The sequence below is a fragment of the Trachemys scripta genome, chromosome 4, assembly GCF_013100865.1.
Source record: "Trachemys scripta elegans isolate TJP31775 chromosome 4, CAS_Tse_1.0, whole genome shotgun sequence".
NCBI classification, from domain to species: Eukaryota; Metazoa; Chordata; order Testudines; family Emydidae; genus Trachemys; species Trachemys scripta.
Window position 1 is genome coordinate 71464516 of NC_048301.1, and position 11566 is coordinate 71476081.

Genomic DNA, 11566 nt, shown 5'->3' on the forward strand with positions numbered 1-11566 from the left:
TATGTTAACCAAAACTTGCCTGAGACAGGCCTGTCTATGCTCCTTACTCAGGCCTGTCTCCCCCTGCCACCCTCCCCAAAGGGTGGTAGTGCCAGGACCGCCTGAGCAACACCATCAGGGCAATCCTCGTGTGGCAGCAGTGCCAGGATCCCAGTCACTGCCAAAGTTATGTATTGGGCCGAATAGGAATTGGTAGTGACAGTGTATCAGTGTAGGGTGAGATGGGGCCTCTGTCACCGTCTACACTAGATTCCCTGTGCCCAACACAGGAATGTGGTGACAGAGACTGCAGCGTAATGTAAGTTGGGATGTTCCCGGGAAGCTGGTTCTGCCCGGAAACCCAAGCACATCTTTGGATAGATGGCACTAGTGTGGCTATAGTTCCCTTCTTAGCCTGGCAGGCTGCACCCCATTCAGGACATGCCTTCCTGGTGACCCTTGGGTTTTGTTTTCTGTAGTCAGTAACTGATGTAATCCCTTAATCCTCCTCACTCTTTTATATTGGGACACTCGAGTCCTCTCTTTCAACACAACTTATTTTAAGCGTTTCAAGGCTGAGCATGCTCAGTAGTTTAATGTCTCTTCCTCTGATGGTCTCGGTGCAAAAAGAAGGAGTCTCTGCTGAGGCTAACAGTGCTGGTGAAAGGTGCTGGACTTACCAGTGTCTCCAGGTCAGGTACAGCCTGGGTGGTGGCAGGGACAGTTTCCTCCACAACAACCCTTCTAATATGCCGCAAGCCTCTCCCGCATGGATCCCTTCTAGTGGGGAGAGGAGTTGAGTCTGTATGGCTGGTTTAGTGCTGGAACTGAGTAAGGTGGTTGGTAAGTGCCAGTGGTGCTGTGGTATGGACACTTGCCCACTGGTAACTGAACTGAATTCCCTTCCATAAGTGTTGAGTTGTCGGGATGGTGCGTGGCTGAGTCCCTGACAGGGTCATGCTACATACAGCTCTTCTTTCTCTTCCAGCTGCACTGAAAGCTGCAAAAATTCTTTGCTGCAAGAAAACCAGGGTTATGTCCTCAGAAGATGATGTTGGTGGGGAGGCTCCTGGGGGCAGTTTTTGGGAGGTAAGGCAGGATCATTAACAGGGAGGAAAATGTCTCTTACGTGTCACCCATAGAGCTATGGCTTGGGTCTCAAGCTCCCTGGGTAATATGATATCCTCCTGGAGTGGGAGGGAGGGAGAGACACTGACTTGCTTTTGGGACTGGTGTACTTCTCTGGAGAGGGGTTCAGTAGGGTGTATAGGCCTTGGTATAAGGGGGAGGTGACCCCTTCCTTCTCAGAAGCTACTGAGTGATGCCTCTATTCTAGACCTGAATCAGCATCAGTGGAGAAGAATGTGAACCCAGAACATCCCACCTTTTAAACCTCCCAGAATACATCCACCTCCTCCTGCGGGAGCCCTGCGTGGGGTTCTAGCCCGGCTGCTAGCCTCAGCAGGACCTGCCCTCACTATGTGGTGGCCTGACCTGCTGCCTCTGGCTCCTAGCGTGGGTGGATGGGTGGGTGTGAAGTCAATGCAGTGAGACTGACGCTGTCTGCTCTTTCAGGCTGGTAACTACAGGCGGACAGTGAAGCGTGTAGATGATGGGCACCGTCTCTGTAACGACCTCATCTCCTGCTTCCAGGAGCGAGCCAAGATTGAGAAGAACTATGCACAGCAGCTAACAGACTGGTCCCGCAAATGGAGGACCGCTGTGGAGAAGGGTGAGGCAGGCAGGCTGGGGTGGGCACAGGCTTCAGGAGAAGCTCTCTGCTCCTAGAGCACCCTGTCTCACTGTGATTGGGGCTGTCTGCAGGAGATGAGCACACCCATTGGGCAACATGGAGCTGGATTTCTTGTATTCTTCTTTCCTGGCTCAAACCAAGTAGCTCTAGGACAGCGATACCCTGTGGTTCCTGTCCAGCCACCAGTTCTCTGATCCCTTCAGGGAAGGGATGTTCCCTCTGCATTTCCAAGTGCTCCATTATGAAAAAATGTTTGCCAGACTGGAGGGGGGAGGTCTGTAGCCTGACTAAAGGATGACTTGAGAGAGAGGGTGGGGACACAAGTGCCTAAGAGACTCTAATGGCAGGTGATTGACATCACAAGGTGATAGGCCCTTAGAGTGTAACAAGGAATGAGGAGGTGTTGGAACAGATACCCTAAAGTGCCCACTAGCCTGTGTAACTGGCCTTAAGCTCCAGCCAGGGGGCTGCCATTGCTTCCCTCTTCTAAGCTCAGCTCAGACAAAGCCCCGGAGGAATATTTTGTAGGGACTCACCCTGCACTGACTGGGGCAGGACTAGATCATCAGCTATGGATGCTCGTTGCTAATACCTGACTCTGTGAGCTGTAACACCTAGTCCTTCCTCTCTTTCCTATCTGTGCAGAGAACAGTCCATGTTTTCCTGAGTACTTTTTGGTGGTGGCAGAGGTGTCCTGTGTGATGAGGGAAGGCTGGTTTCTGAACTTGGTCCCCATATCCGTGGACATAGGGTTGTAATGGCCACTCTTGTGTTTGCTCCTCCAGGCCCTCAGTATGGCACACTAGAGAAGACTTGGCACGCCTTCCTGACAGCCGCAGACAAGCTGAGCGAGATCCATCTAGAGGTGCGGAACCATCTTGCTGGTGAAGATGCAGACAAGATCAAGGCCTGGCAGAAGGAGGCCTACCATAAGCAGATGATTGGTGGGTTCAAGGAGACTAAAGAGGCAGAGGATGGATTCCGTAAGGCCCAGAAACCCTGGGTGAAGAAGCTGAAAGATGTGAGCAAGGAGTGGTGTGTAAGGTGGAGGGGCTGGGATGCTGGGGGTAGACACTTTTGCCTGGAGTGCAGTTAGCTTGGGTGTGCTTTGTTTAGGCCTCTCTTTGGTTGTGGGGGTTGGCTCTGTTAGGTGTGGGTGGCTCCTTGCCCATGGCAGACTTGCAGCCTTCCTTGGTGCAGCAATACCTAAGGTTGGTGAGCTGGGGCCCTCCTGTGTGGCAACCTGTGACTTTATGGGGGGTGACTTCCTGGCTGTGTCGTTCAGGGGAAGCCTTTCCCTTTGAACATGGCAGGCTGATGGCTGAGCTGGCCTCTCCTGATGGGGCTTGCTCCTGTGTAATGTTTGTTGCCAGTAACAGACTGAAAAACAACACCTACCAACTCTAACCTACCACCTAACAACACCTACCTGCCCCCACCACCCCCAGCAACACGTAAGGGATGGGGAAGTTTGTGTTGGGGCATCTGGCTCTGTTTTTACAGAACTACCTGTGTTAGGTGGAGACTTCTAAGAAGAACTATCACACAGCCCGGAAGGATGAGAAGACTGCACAGACACGTGAGAACCATGCCAAGGCAGATTCCTCCATCTCGCAGGAGCAGCTGCACAAGCTGCAGGAGCGTGTGGAGAAATGTGCACAAGAGGCTGAGAAGGTGGGTGTGCCCAATGTGGACTCATATAATTAGGGGTCACTATACTGGCGAGGCATGGGGAGAAGAGACTTGAAATAAGTGTATTTGAAGGCAGATGTCAACTTAGCTCCTGGTCCTACAAGGTGCCAAGTACCCTTGCTGCCTGCTGACTTCAGTGGGAAGTGTGGGAGCTCAGTACCTCATGGGACTGACCTATAGCTAGTCAGGTCCTGGTGACCGGGATCAGACCCCGCACCTGGTGCTGTATAACGAATAGTTCCAGTCTGCTGCTCCACAGGATAGAAGCTGCAGTGCAGAAGGATCTGGCCCAAGAGTGACTAGTGTGCATGTCCAGGTGAATGCAGAATTGTAGAGCTGCTCAATGGAGAAGCTGGCTGGAGAGCTGAGCCTGTCTATATGTGTGTCTCTGTCTGTCTCTCCCTCTTTCTGCCCCCCCACAGCTGGGAAAGTCACTGCCATTGGAGAACTGGGGAAGGTGTCAGAGGCAGAGAGGGGTCACTGACATGGCAGGACTGGGAGCCTGGCTCTGGGGAGAAAGGGGCTTGCCTGGGTTCCCCTGATGTTCCCATACCCCACGCTTAGCTGTGCAGGGGACTCTGTGCAGGGTCCCTGATGGAGAGGAGAGCAGGAGCAGGAGGGAAGAAGTGTGTGTGCATGTATGCCCTAGACAGGGTGCAGAGCAGAGGGTTGGCACCAGGGCCGGTTGGCTTATGTTTGTTCTCCCTCCCGGCTGCTGCAGTGTAAGGATCAGTATGAGAAGATGCTGGAGGAGCTAAACCGCTACAATCCCCGCTACATGGAGGACATGGAACAGGTGTTTGAGGGCTGCCAGGAGGCAGAGTGCAAGCGATTGTGCTTCTTCAAGGAGATGTTCCTGGATCTACACCAACACCTCAACATCTCCACTAATGAAAGGTACCTACCTGTTCAGTGCCCAGGTGTGTGACAGGGGATATCCACTCCATGGCTTCTTGGAAAGGCGAGCGTCTGATGTGTGTGAGGGGGCTTGTATCCTATTATTTCCCCTTCTAAGGTGTCTAAGTGAATAGCTGCAGTCCGACCACAGCTTGTCTCTGGTTTTATTCAGGGAGGGTTCTGCCTCAGTTTGAGGATTCCACTGCTCCTACCATCGTGCTCTCTTCTTGTGGGTGTGAGTCTTTAATCTACTCTGTCCTGCACTTTGAAGTGAAGGCTGTTACATGCCTCTAAGGGGATGTCTACTCTGTATCTGGGCACATGGACCTACCCCCAGGCTTCAGAGCCTGAGCTCCAGCCTGAGCTGCTGTTTCTGCAGAGCTATTTTTAGTGCACCAGCTTCACTGTGGACCCAGGCTGAGAGACCCTCCCAGATGTGTTGTAGACATACCCCAACTCACTGCTCCATAATCTTTGAGGGCCAATGCCACCCCATTCTCTCCAATAGCTGGAGATACTTAACCTGCTTCCTTTGGTGTCATATGAGTCAGGAGATATGTAATACTGTGCAGGAACACTGAGGTAGCCATTGGAGCCTCCCAGGACATTTTTTGTGTAGGGTCAGGGAACATTATACGTCAAACAGACCCATTTCCTGGTGTCTCTTCATGGGATCCTGCCAACCCTTTGCAAGTTCCAGCAGCAGGGCATCCCCAGCTGTCAATGCCCCTGTAAGCCAGGCCAACTGGCTCCCTGCTTCATCTCTGAGGGGATGGTGTTTCTATGGAAAGGGATGTGTGTGGCTTGTGAAATGCTTTGGGGTTAAAGGCGCTGGAGCACAGCCTCTCTAATCCCCAGAGGTTCTTGAAGTAGGATGATGTAGAGGTAAAAGGGAAACTTATGCACCTGACAGTAATGCGGGGCTGTACAGGGTCTTGCTCACTGACATTGGTTCTGCTTCTGCTTGCAGTTTTCATGCACTGTACCGGGATCTGTACCAGGGAATCGTGGCTGCAGATGACCAGGAGGACCTGAAATGGTGGCGCAATACACATGGGCCAGGCATGGCCATGAATTGGCCACAGTTTGAGGTGGCATATCCCTCTAGAATGCATTTCCACATGCCGCAGGGCTACTTTATTGTACTCGTACTCTGTGGCTTCCCCCTGCCCTCTGAGACTCTTCCCACTGGAAAAGGCTCTATCCCTGCTCACCTGGGATCATGATGTTTACAACTTTTTTTCTTAGAGGGATGGTACTGGAAGTTCCACCTCTGGCAACTGGGGAGTGGCTATGCCAGCTAAAATGCAATCATTCTGGCCCCCCTCCCAGCTCTGGTCAGGGAAGGGGGTTTACCCTAAGGGTAATGAGACGTGCTGCATCTTCTCTTCCCCCCCTCCGCACCCCTAGTCCTCAGGCCTGATCTTACTGTCTTTGCAGGGCTCTGATTTGGCAGACTATTCCATTGCATTGCTTGGTCATTAGTTAAATATGGTGCTGTGTTCTTGTGCCCCCTATCTTCCTCTCTGGCAGTAGAATAAACTGTGTCAAAGCTCTCTGGACTCAGGGAACTGATGTGCCTTTCCTTCTGGACAGGAATGGACCCTGGAAACCCAGCGGCCAATCAGCAAGAAGGCGAAAAGCAGTAAAAGTGCTGAAGATGTGACACTGACCAGCATTATGCCCACACGGGATGGCGTCTCTCAGACCCCTCCACAGACACGGCGAGGGTAAGGGCTGAAGCTGGGACATACTGAAGAGGAATAATGATGCCCTGGGGTATGAACTAGCTGAGCTGAGAGAAATTCTCATTTGTATTTCTCTCCCTTTTTTTTAGCCATTGGGCTGGAAATAGATGAGCCCCAAGCGGTGCCTTTGCCTATACAACTCGGAGATGAGTAGGGCAGAGAAAGGGGCTTGCTTGGAGCATTGGGGTGGAATAGTGGGAGGATCTCCTCTGCTGTCCACGTGCAGTCACATGACCGTGCCAGAGCTAGGACCTTCCTCTCCTAGTGGCCCTGTTCAGTGCTGGGGCCTCCTCTCAATCCATCCTAGCATGGGTCTTAGTCTGATTCACTACTGAGCAGGATGCTGTGTGGGGGAGGATGCTGGTAGGATTTTGCCTTCAGCTGCTTTTTATCTCTGGGAGATGGAAAAAGCCCATGGGGATTAGGAACTAGAAATCCTTCCCTAGGTATACCAGCAGGCTAGGATGTTTGAACAAGACACTCATATCCAGGGAAGAGAATCTTATGGTTTGGTATGGGGTGCTACATGGTCAAAACTTGACAAGCCCAGCGGTGACAGTTTACACACTTCAAGTAGCTGCTTCCTCTTCCAGGATCTGTAGCAAATGAGTTAGAAAATGGGAAGGGGCTTAGGAAATCCGTGTCCTATGGTGTCCACTTCCTTCCTGCCCCAGAAGACATCATCTCCTGCTGGTACAAATGAAGCTTAGAATTGAACATGGCAGGGAAGGGAGGGAAGGAGTTGGAAACAATCTGGGTGGAGCTGTCTCCAGGCTGCTGTCCTTTCCCAGGCAGCTGCATTCAGGGCCCAATTTCCCAATCAACAGGTTTTCCTACCAAGCGGAGAACAATTTCTTCTATGACACCCTGAGGGCATCAGCCCATGTGAAGTTAGTATGGAACACAACCTATCCGGGGGGGTGTCTGGGTTCAAAGTATCTGTGTTCTCCTCTTCCTTTCTCCTCTGCTTTGGCCCCTGAGTTAGGGAGACCCAGCTGAGTCTGCCCTGGGGGAATGTGGCCTCCTTTCTCTTTTAGGACTGTTTCTAGCTGAGTATGTAAATACCTGAACTTTCTTATGTTTAAAATTGGCTTGGCCTGTCCTGGGTGAGGGGTTTCTGCTGAGTGGGGCTGGGGCTTGAAAGGGAGATGCTGTTTGGACCAGTTACCTGCACAACCCCCTGGGATTCTGCAGTTTTCTGGGCTGTTTTCAGCCAAATCTAATTTCTCCTGGTCTCTCTCCTTTCCGTACATTTCCATCCTCCTGTCCTGCCTCTCTGTCTGCTCCTTGCTCAACAGTGTAGTTGTCCCCGGGGCTCTTCAGTGGTGCATGATTCAGGAGATGAGGAGGCACCTCAGAGGGTCAGTCCTGAGTTTGAGATGAGCCTGCATTTTTGTTTTTGCTCCCCATACAAGCAGCGGCGGGAAAGAGGACGTGTCGGAGTGGTCCGATGATGACACTCCCAAGAAATGCCTGGATGCCAATGGGCACGAGGAGGACATAAAAGTACCAGGCGTACAGGTGCGAGCGCTGTATGATTACACAGGACAGGAGGCTGATGAACTGAGCTTTAAAGCAGGTACAGAGGCACTAACCCCTTGCCACTACCACTTGGGCTGATGGTTGGAAACCTCCCACTGTGAGATCTGGATAGGTCCTTGGGAACTGTTCATTGTCCTTGCCCGCTGCTCCTGGAGAAGGGCATAGCACTGGGCAGGCCAGCACTCCATTCCACCACGCTGCTCAGTGAGGGGGATCAGCAAGGCTCATATTGTGAAGGAGGCACCTCATATTTAGTGAGGCATTCAAATGCTGAAAATGGAATGTTTTGGGTTCTGGCCAAGGGGCTGGGGAAGAGCAGGCCCATAACCTGATTTGTGTTTGCTTGGGGGAGGATGGGACCTACCTGATGTGTGTGTCAGGTGGAAACTCTGAACAAAGACATTAGCAAATGTTGCTCCCTTGGGCCAGAAGTGTGAAAATCTCCTCCAAACCTTTCCCTAGGAACTTAAAGGGGGGGGAGGGTTTGGGTTGCCTTTATAAAGTGCCTCCTCTTGCCTTTGTAAAGTGGCCAGACAGAGCTAGTTTTGGGGGGGATTAAGTTCTTGTCCGATAAGCTGGAGTGAGGTTAGCAGGAGGAAGCTCCACAGACACACCTAAGGCAGTGGGGGGTTCTCAACCTATTTATCATTGTGGGCCACACGTTACTGGGACACAGGTTGAGAAACACAGTGCCTCCCCAAACCCCTATGCCCCGCCGGAGACTCCATCCACAGAGTGGGGCCAGGAGCAGAGCCCTGTGGCATGCACACTGGGGGCTGCTACCCGGCTTGGTGTGCAAGCCGGGTGGCAGCCCTGGCCCCGCAGCATGCAAGCTGGGCGGTCTTTAGCACACAGCTGGGCTGCAGCCGTGTGCTAATTGGGCTGCCTGCAACCCAGGGGTAGTGGGTTGAGAAATACTGACCTAAGGTGAGGGAGCTTCCTGGGACTGGAGCAGTCTGCTCCCAGTAGATGATGAGGCAAAGGAGAACCCTGGGACCCTTCTCTCCACTTTAGCTGTTTTTACTCTGCCCACCCCTCCCCAGGGGCCATCTGGATCTTGGGAGTGTTTCTAATCTTGCTTGTATTGACTTGCTTGCAGAAACATTGACTCTCTTTCAGGTACTAAAATCCCTGGCCCAACCAAGGCCTGGTGCATGAGGTCAGCATCTGTGCTGCTGAGTCACTACTAGATTTCTTGGCACTAACTCACTTACTGGTTCAGTAGAACAGCTTTATTGCTGGGATTGCTTTAATGTGGATGAGGATAATTACCCTAGGGGGCAGAGGAGATACAATTTCTCTCCCTGACACCTGCTGGTTGGGAGGAGATGGAAGCTAGCAGGCCCAAGGGCCCCACCCCTCCCCCAAAAGAAACAGCTCTAAATCAAACCAGTTAGTCCCTTCAGTGCTGGGGTCAGCTCATTCCATCCAAATGCTGCTATAACCAGCCTGTACTAGTAGGGCTTGAGTTCAACCTGGTTTGCAAGGTGGTTTCCTTCCCAGTCTCTGAACAATTGGATAGTCCCACAATGGCAGTCAAATCTCCTTGTCATAGTAGAGACAAAGGATTTCTATTGGTGGCAACTGATCCTATTCCTTCCCTTTCCCAAAGTTCAGAGCTGGGGTAAGGAATGAGTGCCCTTCCTGGCTAATCTCTATGGGCCCATTCCATAGCTTACTGACTGTGTGGGCTTTGGCCAATCATTGAATAGGCATCTAACAGCTAGAGCTCGGCGCTTTCTCACTAGTCCTTCCTAACTGCTTCGGAGGAGCCTTGGGCCAGAGAGAACATGAAGCAGCATCCCAAGTCTCAGTGCTGGAAAGCGCCGAACTTGACCTCTCTGGTCCTGGTCTCCTTATCTAGGGGGGGAAAAAAAAATCCTTCATGAGCAACATATCCTCTTTCAAGAGTTCTCTCTATAGAGTTGTGTGCCTGCAATATAGTTCCAGTCCAATGGGAAATATTGAGATGTGATGAGATCAAGATTAGACTTGTTTGCTGCATTTCACCTATAGGGGGTTTGTAGAGTAACTCCTTGCTTAATGTTATAATTAAGTTCCTGAAAAATGCAACTTTAAGCAAAACTATGTCAAGCGAATCAATTTCTCCATAAGAATTAATGTAAGGGGGGGGACACTAGGTTCCAATGAAAATTTTTTTCACCAGACAGAAGACTTGTATACAAGTTTTAAACAAACAATCTAATACTGCACACAGCCATGATAATTGTGAAGCTGGGTTGAGGTGGTGAAGTCAGAGAGTGGGATATTTCCCAGGGAATATCTTACTGCTAAATTATGAACTAGCATTCGGCTGAGCCCTCAAGGGTTAACGCGTTGTTAATGTAGCCTCACACTCTACAAGGCAGCACAAATGGAGGGAGGAGACACAGCATGGCAGTGGCTGCAAACATACCCTGTGGAAAGGGAACATGATGATGAACCCATACTATCCCACTGGAGCACACCACTCCCTCCACTTTCCAAGGGTGTGTGTGTGCGTCAGAGAGAGACGGAGACACACATGGGGGGGGGGGGTGTCAGAGAGAGATGTGTGTTGCCCCTTTAAGTACGCTGATCCCACTCTAAGTACACTGCCTTTTTAAGTAGATCAGCGAGTTGAGACAGCAGCTGCTCCCTCCATTCTGAGCGCTGTCCTATTCTCCCCCCGCTTGCTCTGTGGAGATGGGGTACAGGAATGGGGGGCAGGAGAAGGGGGAGGGGGACACCCTGACATCAGCACTCCTCTTCTTTCCCCACCCTCCACCCCCTGCACAGCAAGCAGGAGGCTCCTGGGAGCAGCTCCAAGGCAGAGGGCAGGAGCAGCGCATGGAGGGACGGGGCAGAGAGGGACAGCTGAACTGCCTGGCAATTGATAGCCTGCTGGGTGGCTGCTGCACAGGGAACTTAGGGAGCTGATGGGGGCGGGATGGGGGGGTTGCCGATCCACCCTGGTTCCAACCCTCCCACCAGCTAGCTCCAACGGGCTGCTCTTTCTGCAAGCAGTGGATAAAGCAGGTGACTGCCAAACAACTTAAGGGAGCATTGTGCAACTTTAAACGAGCATGTTCTCTAACTGATCAGCAAGGTAACAACATTAACCGGGACAACATTAAGTGAGGAGTTACTGTACTTCTAATAGTGGGGCCATGCTCACTTGCCCTTAGGGAGCTATCCAGCCATTGGGAGGTGTATGGGCTCTTGACTCCTTTCCAGTGGCAAAGTTTGTGCTGTTTCCTCTTTTAGGTGAAGAGCTAATGAAGATCAGTGAAGAGGATGAGCAGGGCTGGTGCAAAGGCCGGCTTCACACTGGCCAGGTTGGACTCTATCCTGCTAACTATGTCAAGAGGGTGGGATCATGATTGCTACTCTCATCTTGAGGTGTGTGTGTGTGTGTGTCTCGCATGTATATCAGCATCTCCTGCAGAAGTCACCAGGTCACTGCTGAGCCCCTAACCCACATCAACAGCATATGTAGCAATTTCTGGACTCTCTGGGGAAATTTATTTCTTGTAATCAATGCTTCATTTTAAAATTCTAGAGCTGTAGGGATTTTCTAATAAACAAAAATTGAGTAAAGACTTCTGCTGCCTCTGAGCACTGTAGGAATTTGGAGGAGGAGGGTGGGAGGGGTCTTAATGGCTTGTGCTGGGATGAGCCATTGGGACATACTAATACCTTGCCCTTCTGCTTCTGCTTGTAAAATCTAGCTGAGAGCTCTTTGGTCCATGGTTGGTTGGTTGAAGGCTGCTCTGTTACTAAGCTTCCCCCTTTAGGGAAATTAAGACAAATTGCTGTGAGGAAACCTTAGTGTAGTTTCCTTTTTGGACCCTTTCAGTTGGCCTAGGTATGGCATTGAAGTAGGTCTCATGGTCTTGGCTCCCCTTTGCACAGGGACTGGCAAAAGCCAAGTGTCTGATAATTCGTTCAGATCTGCTGGCAGCTTTCAATACCA

General features: G+C 51.4%; 1 protein-coding gene across 11 annotated transcripts in view; it reads left to right on the forward strand.

Annotated features, from left to right (window-relative positions):
* The window catches only part of PACSIN3 (protein kinase C and casein kinase substrate in neurons 3), a 30191-nt gene extending 18998 nt beyond the window's left edge, over positions 1-11193 (forward strand). For 7 of the 11 annotated variants that reach the window (XM_034769494.1, XM_034769496.1, XM_034769493.1 and 4 more), the window contains 9 exons: positions 968-1068; positions 1555-1711; positions 2518-2753; positions 3251-3406; positions 4146-4321; positions 5292-5412; positions 5918-6051; positions 7485-7648; positions 10858-11193. In XM_034769494.1, the coding sequence (XP_034625385.1) occupies positions 1015-1068; positions 1555-1711; positions 2518-2753; positions 3251-3406; positions 4146-4321; positions 5292-5412; positions 5918-6051; positions 7485-7648; positions 10858-10973 (1314 nt within the window). In that variant the 5' untranslated portion in view covers positions 968-1014 and the 3' untranslated portion in view covers positions 10974-11193. The remainder of the gene's footprint in view (positions 1-967; positions 1069-1554; positions 1712-2517; positions 2754-3250; positions 3407-4145; positions 4322-5291; positions 5413-5917; positions 6052-7484; positions 7649-10857) is intronic. The other 4 variants (XM_034769490.1, XM_034769491.1, XM_034769489.1 and 1 more) reach the window with 4 other exon arrangements.
* The last annotated feature ends 373 nt before the right edge of the window (positions 11194-11566 follow it).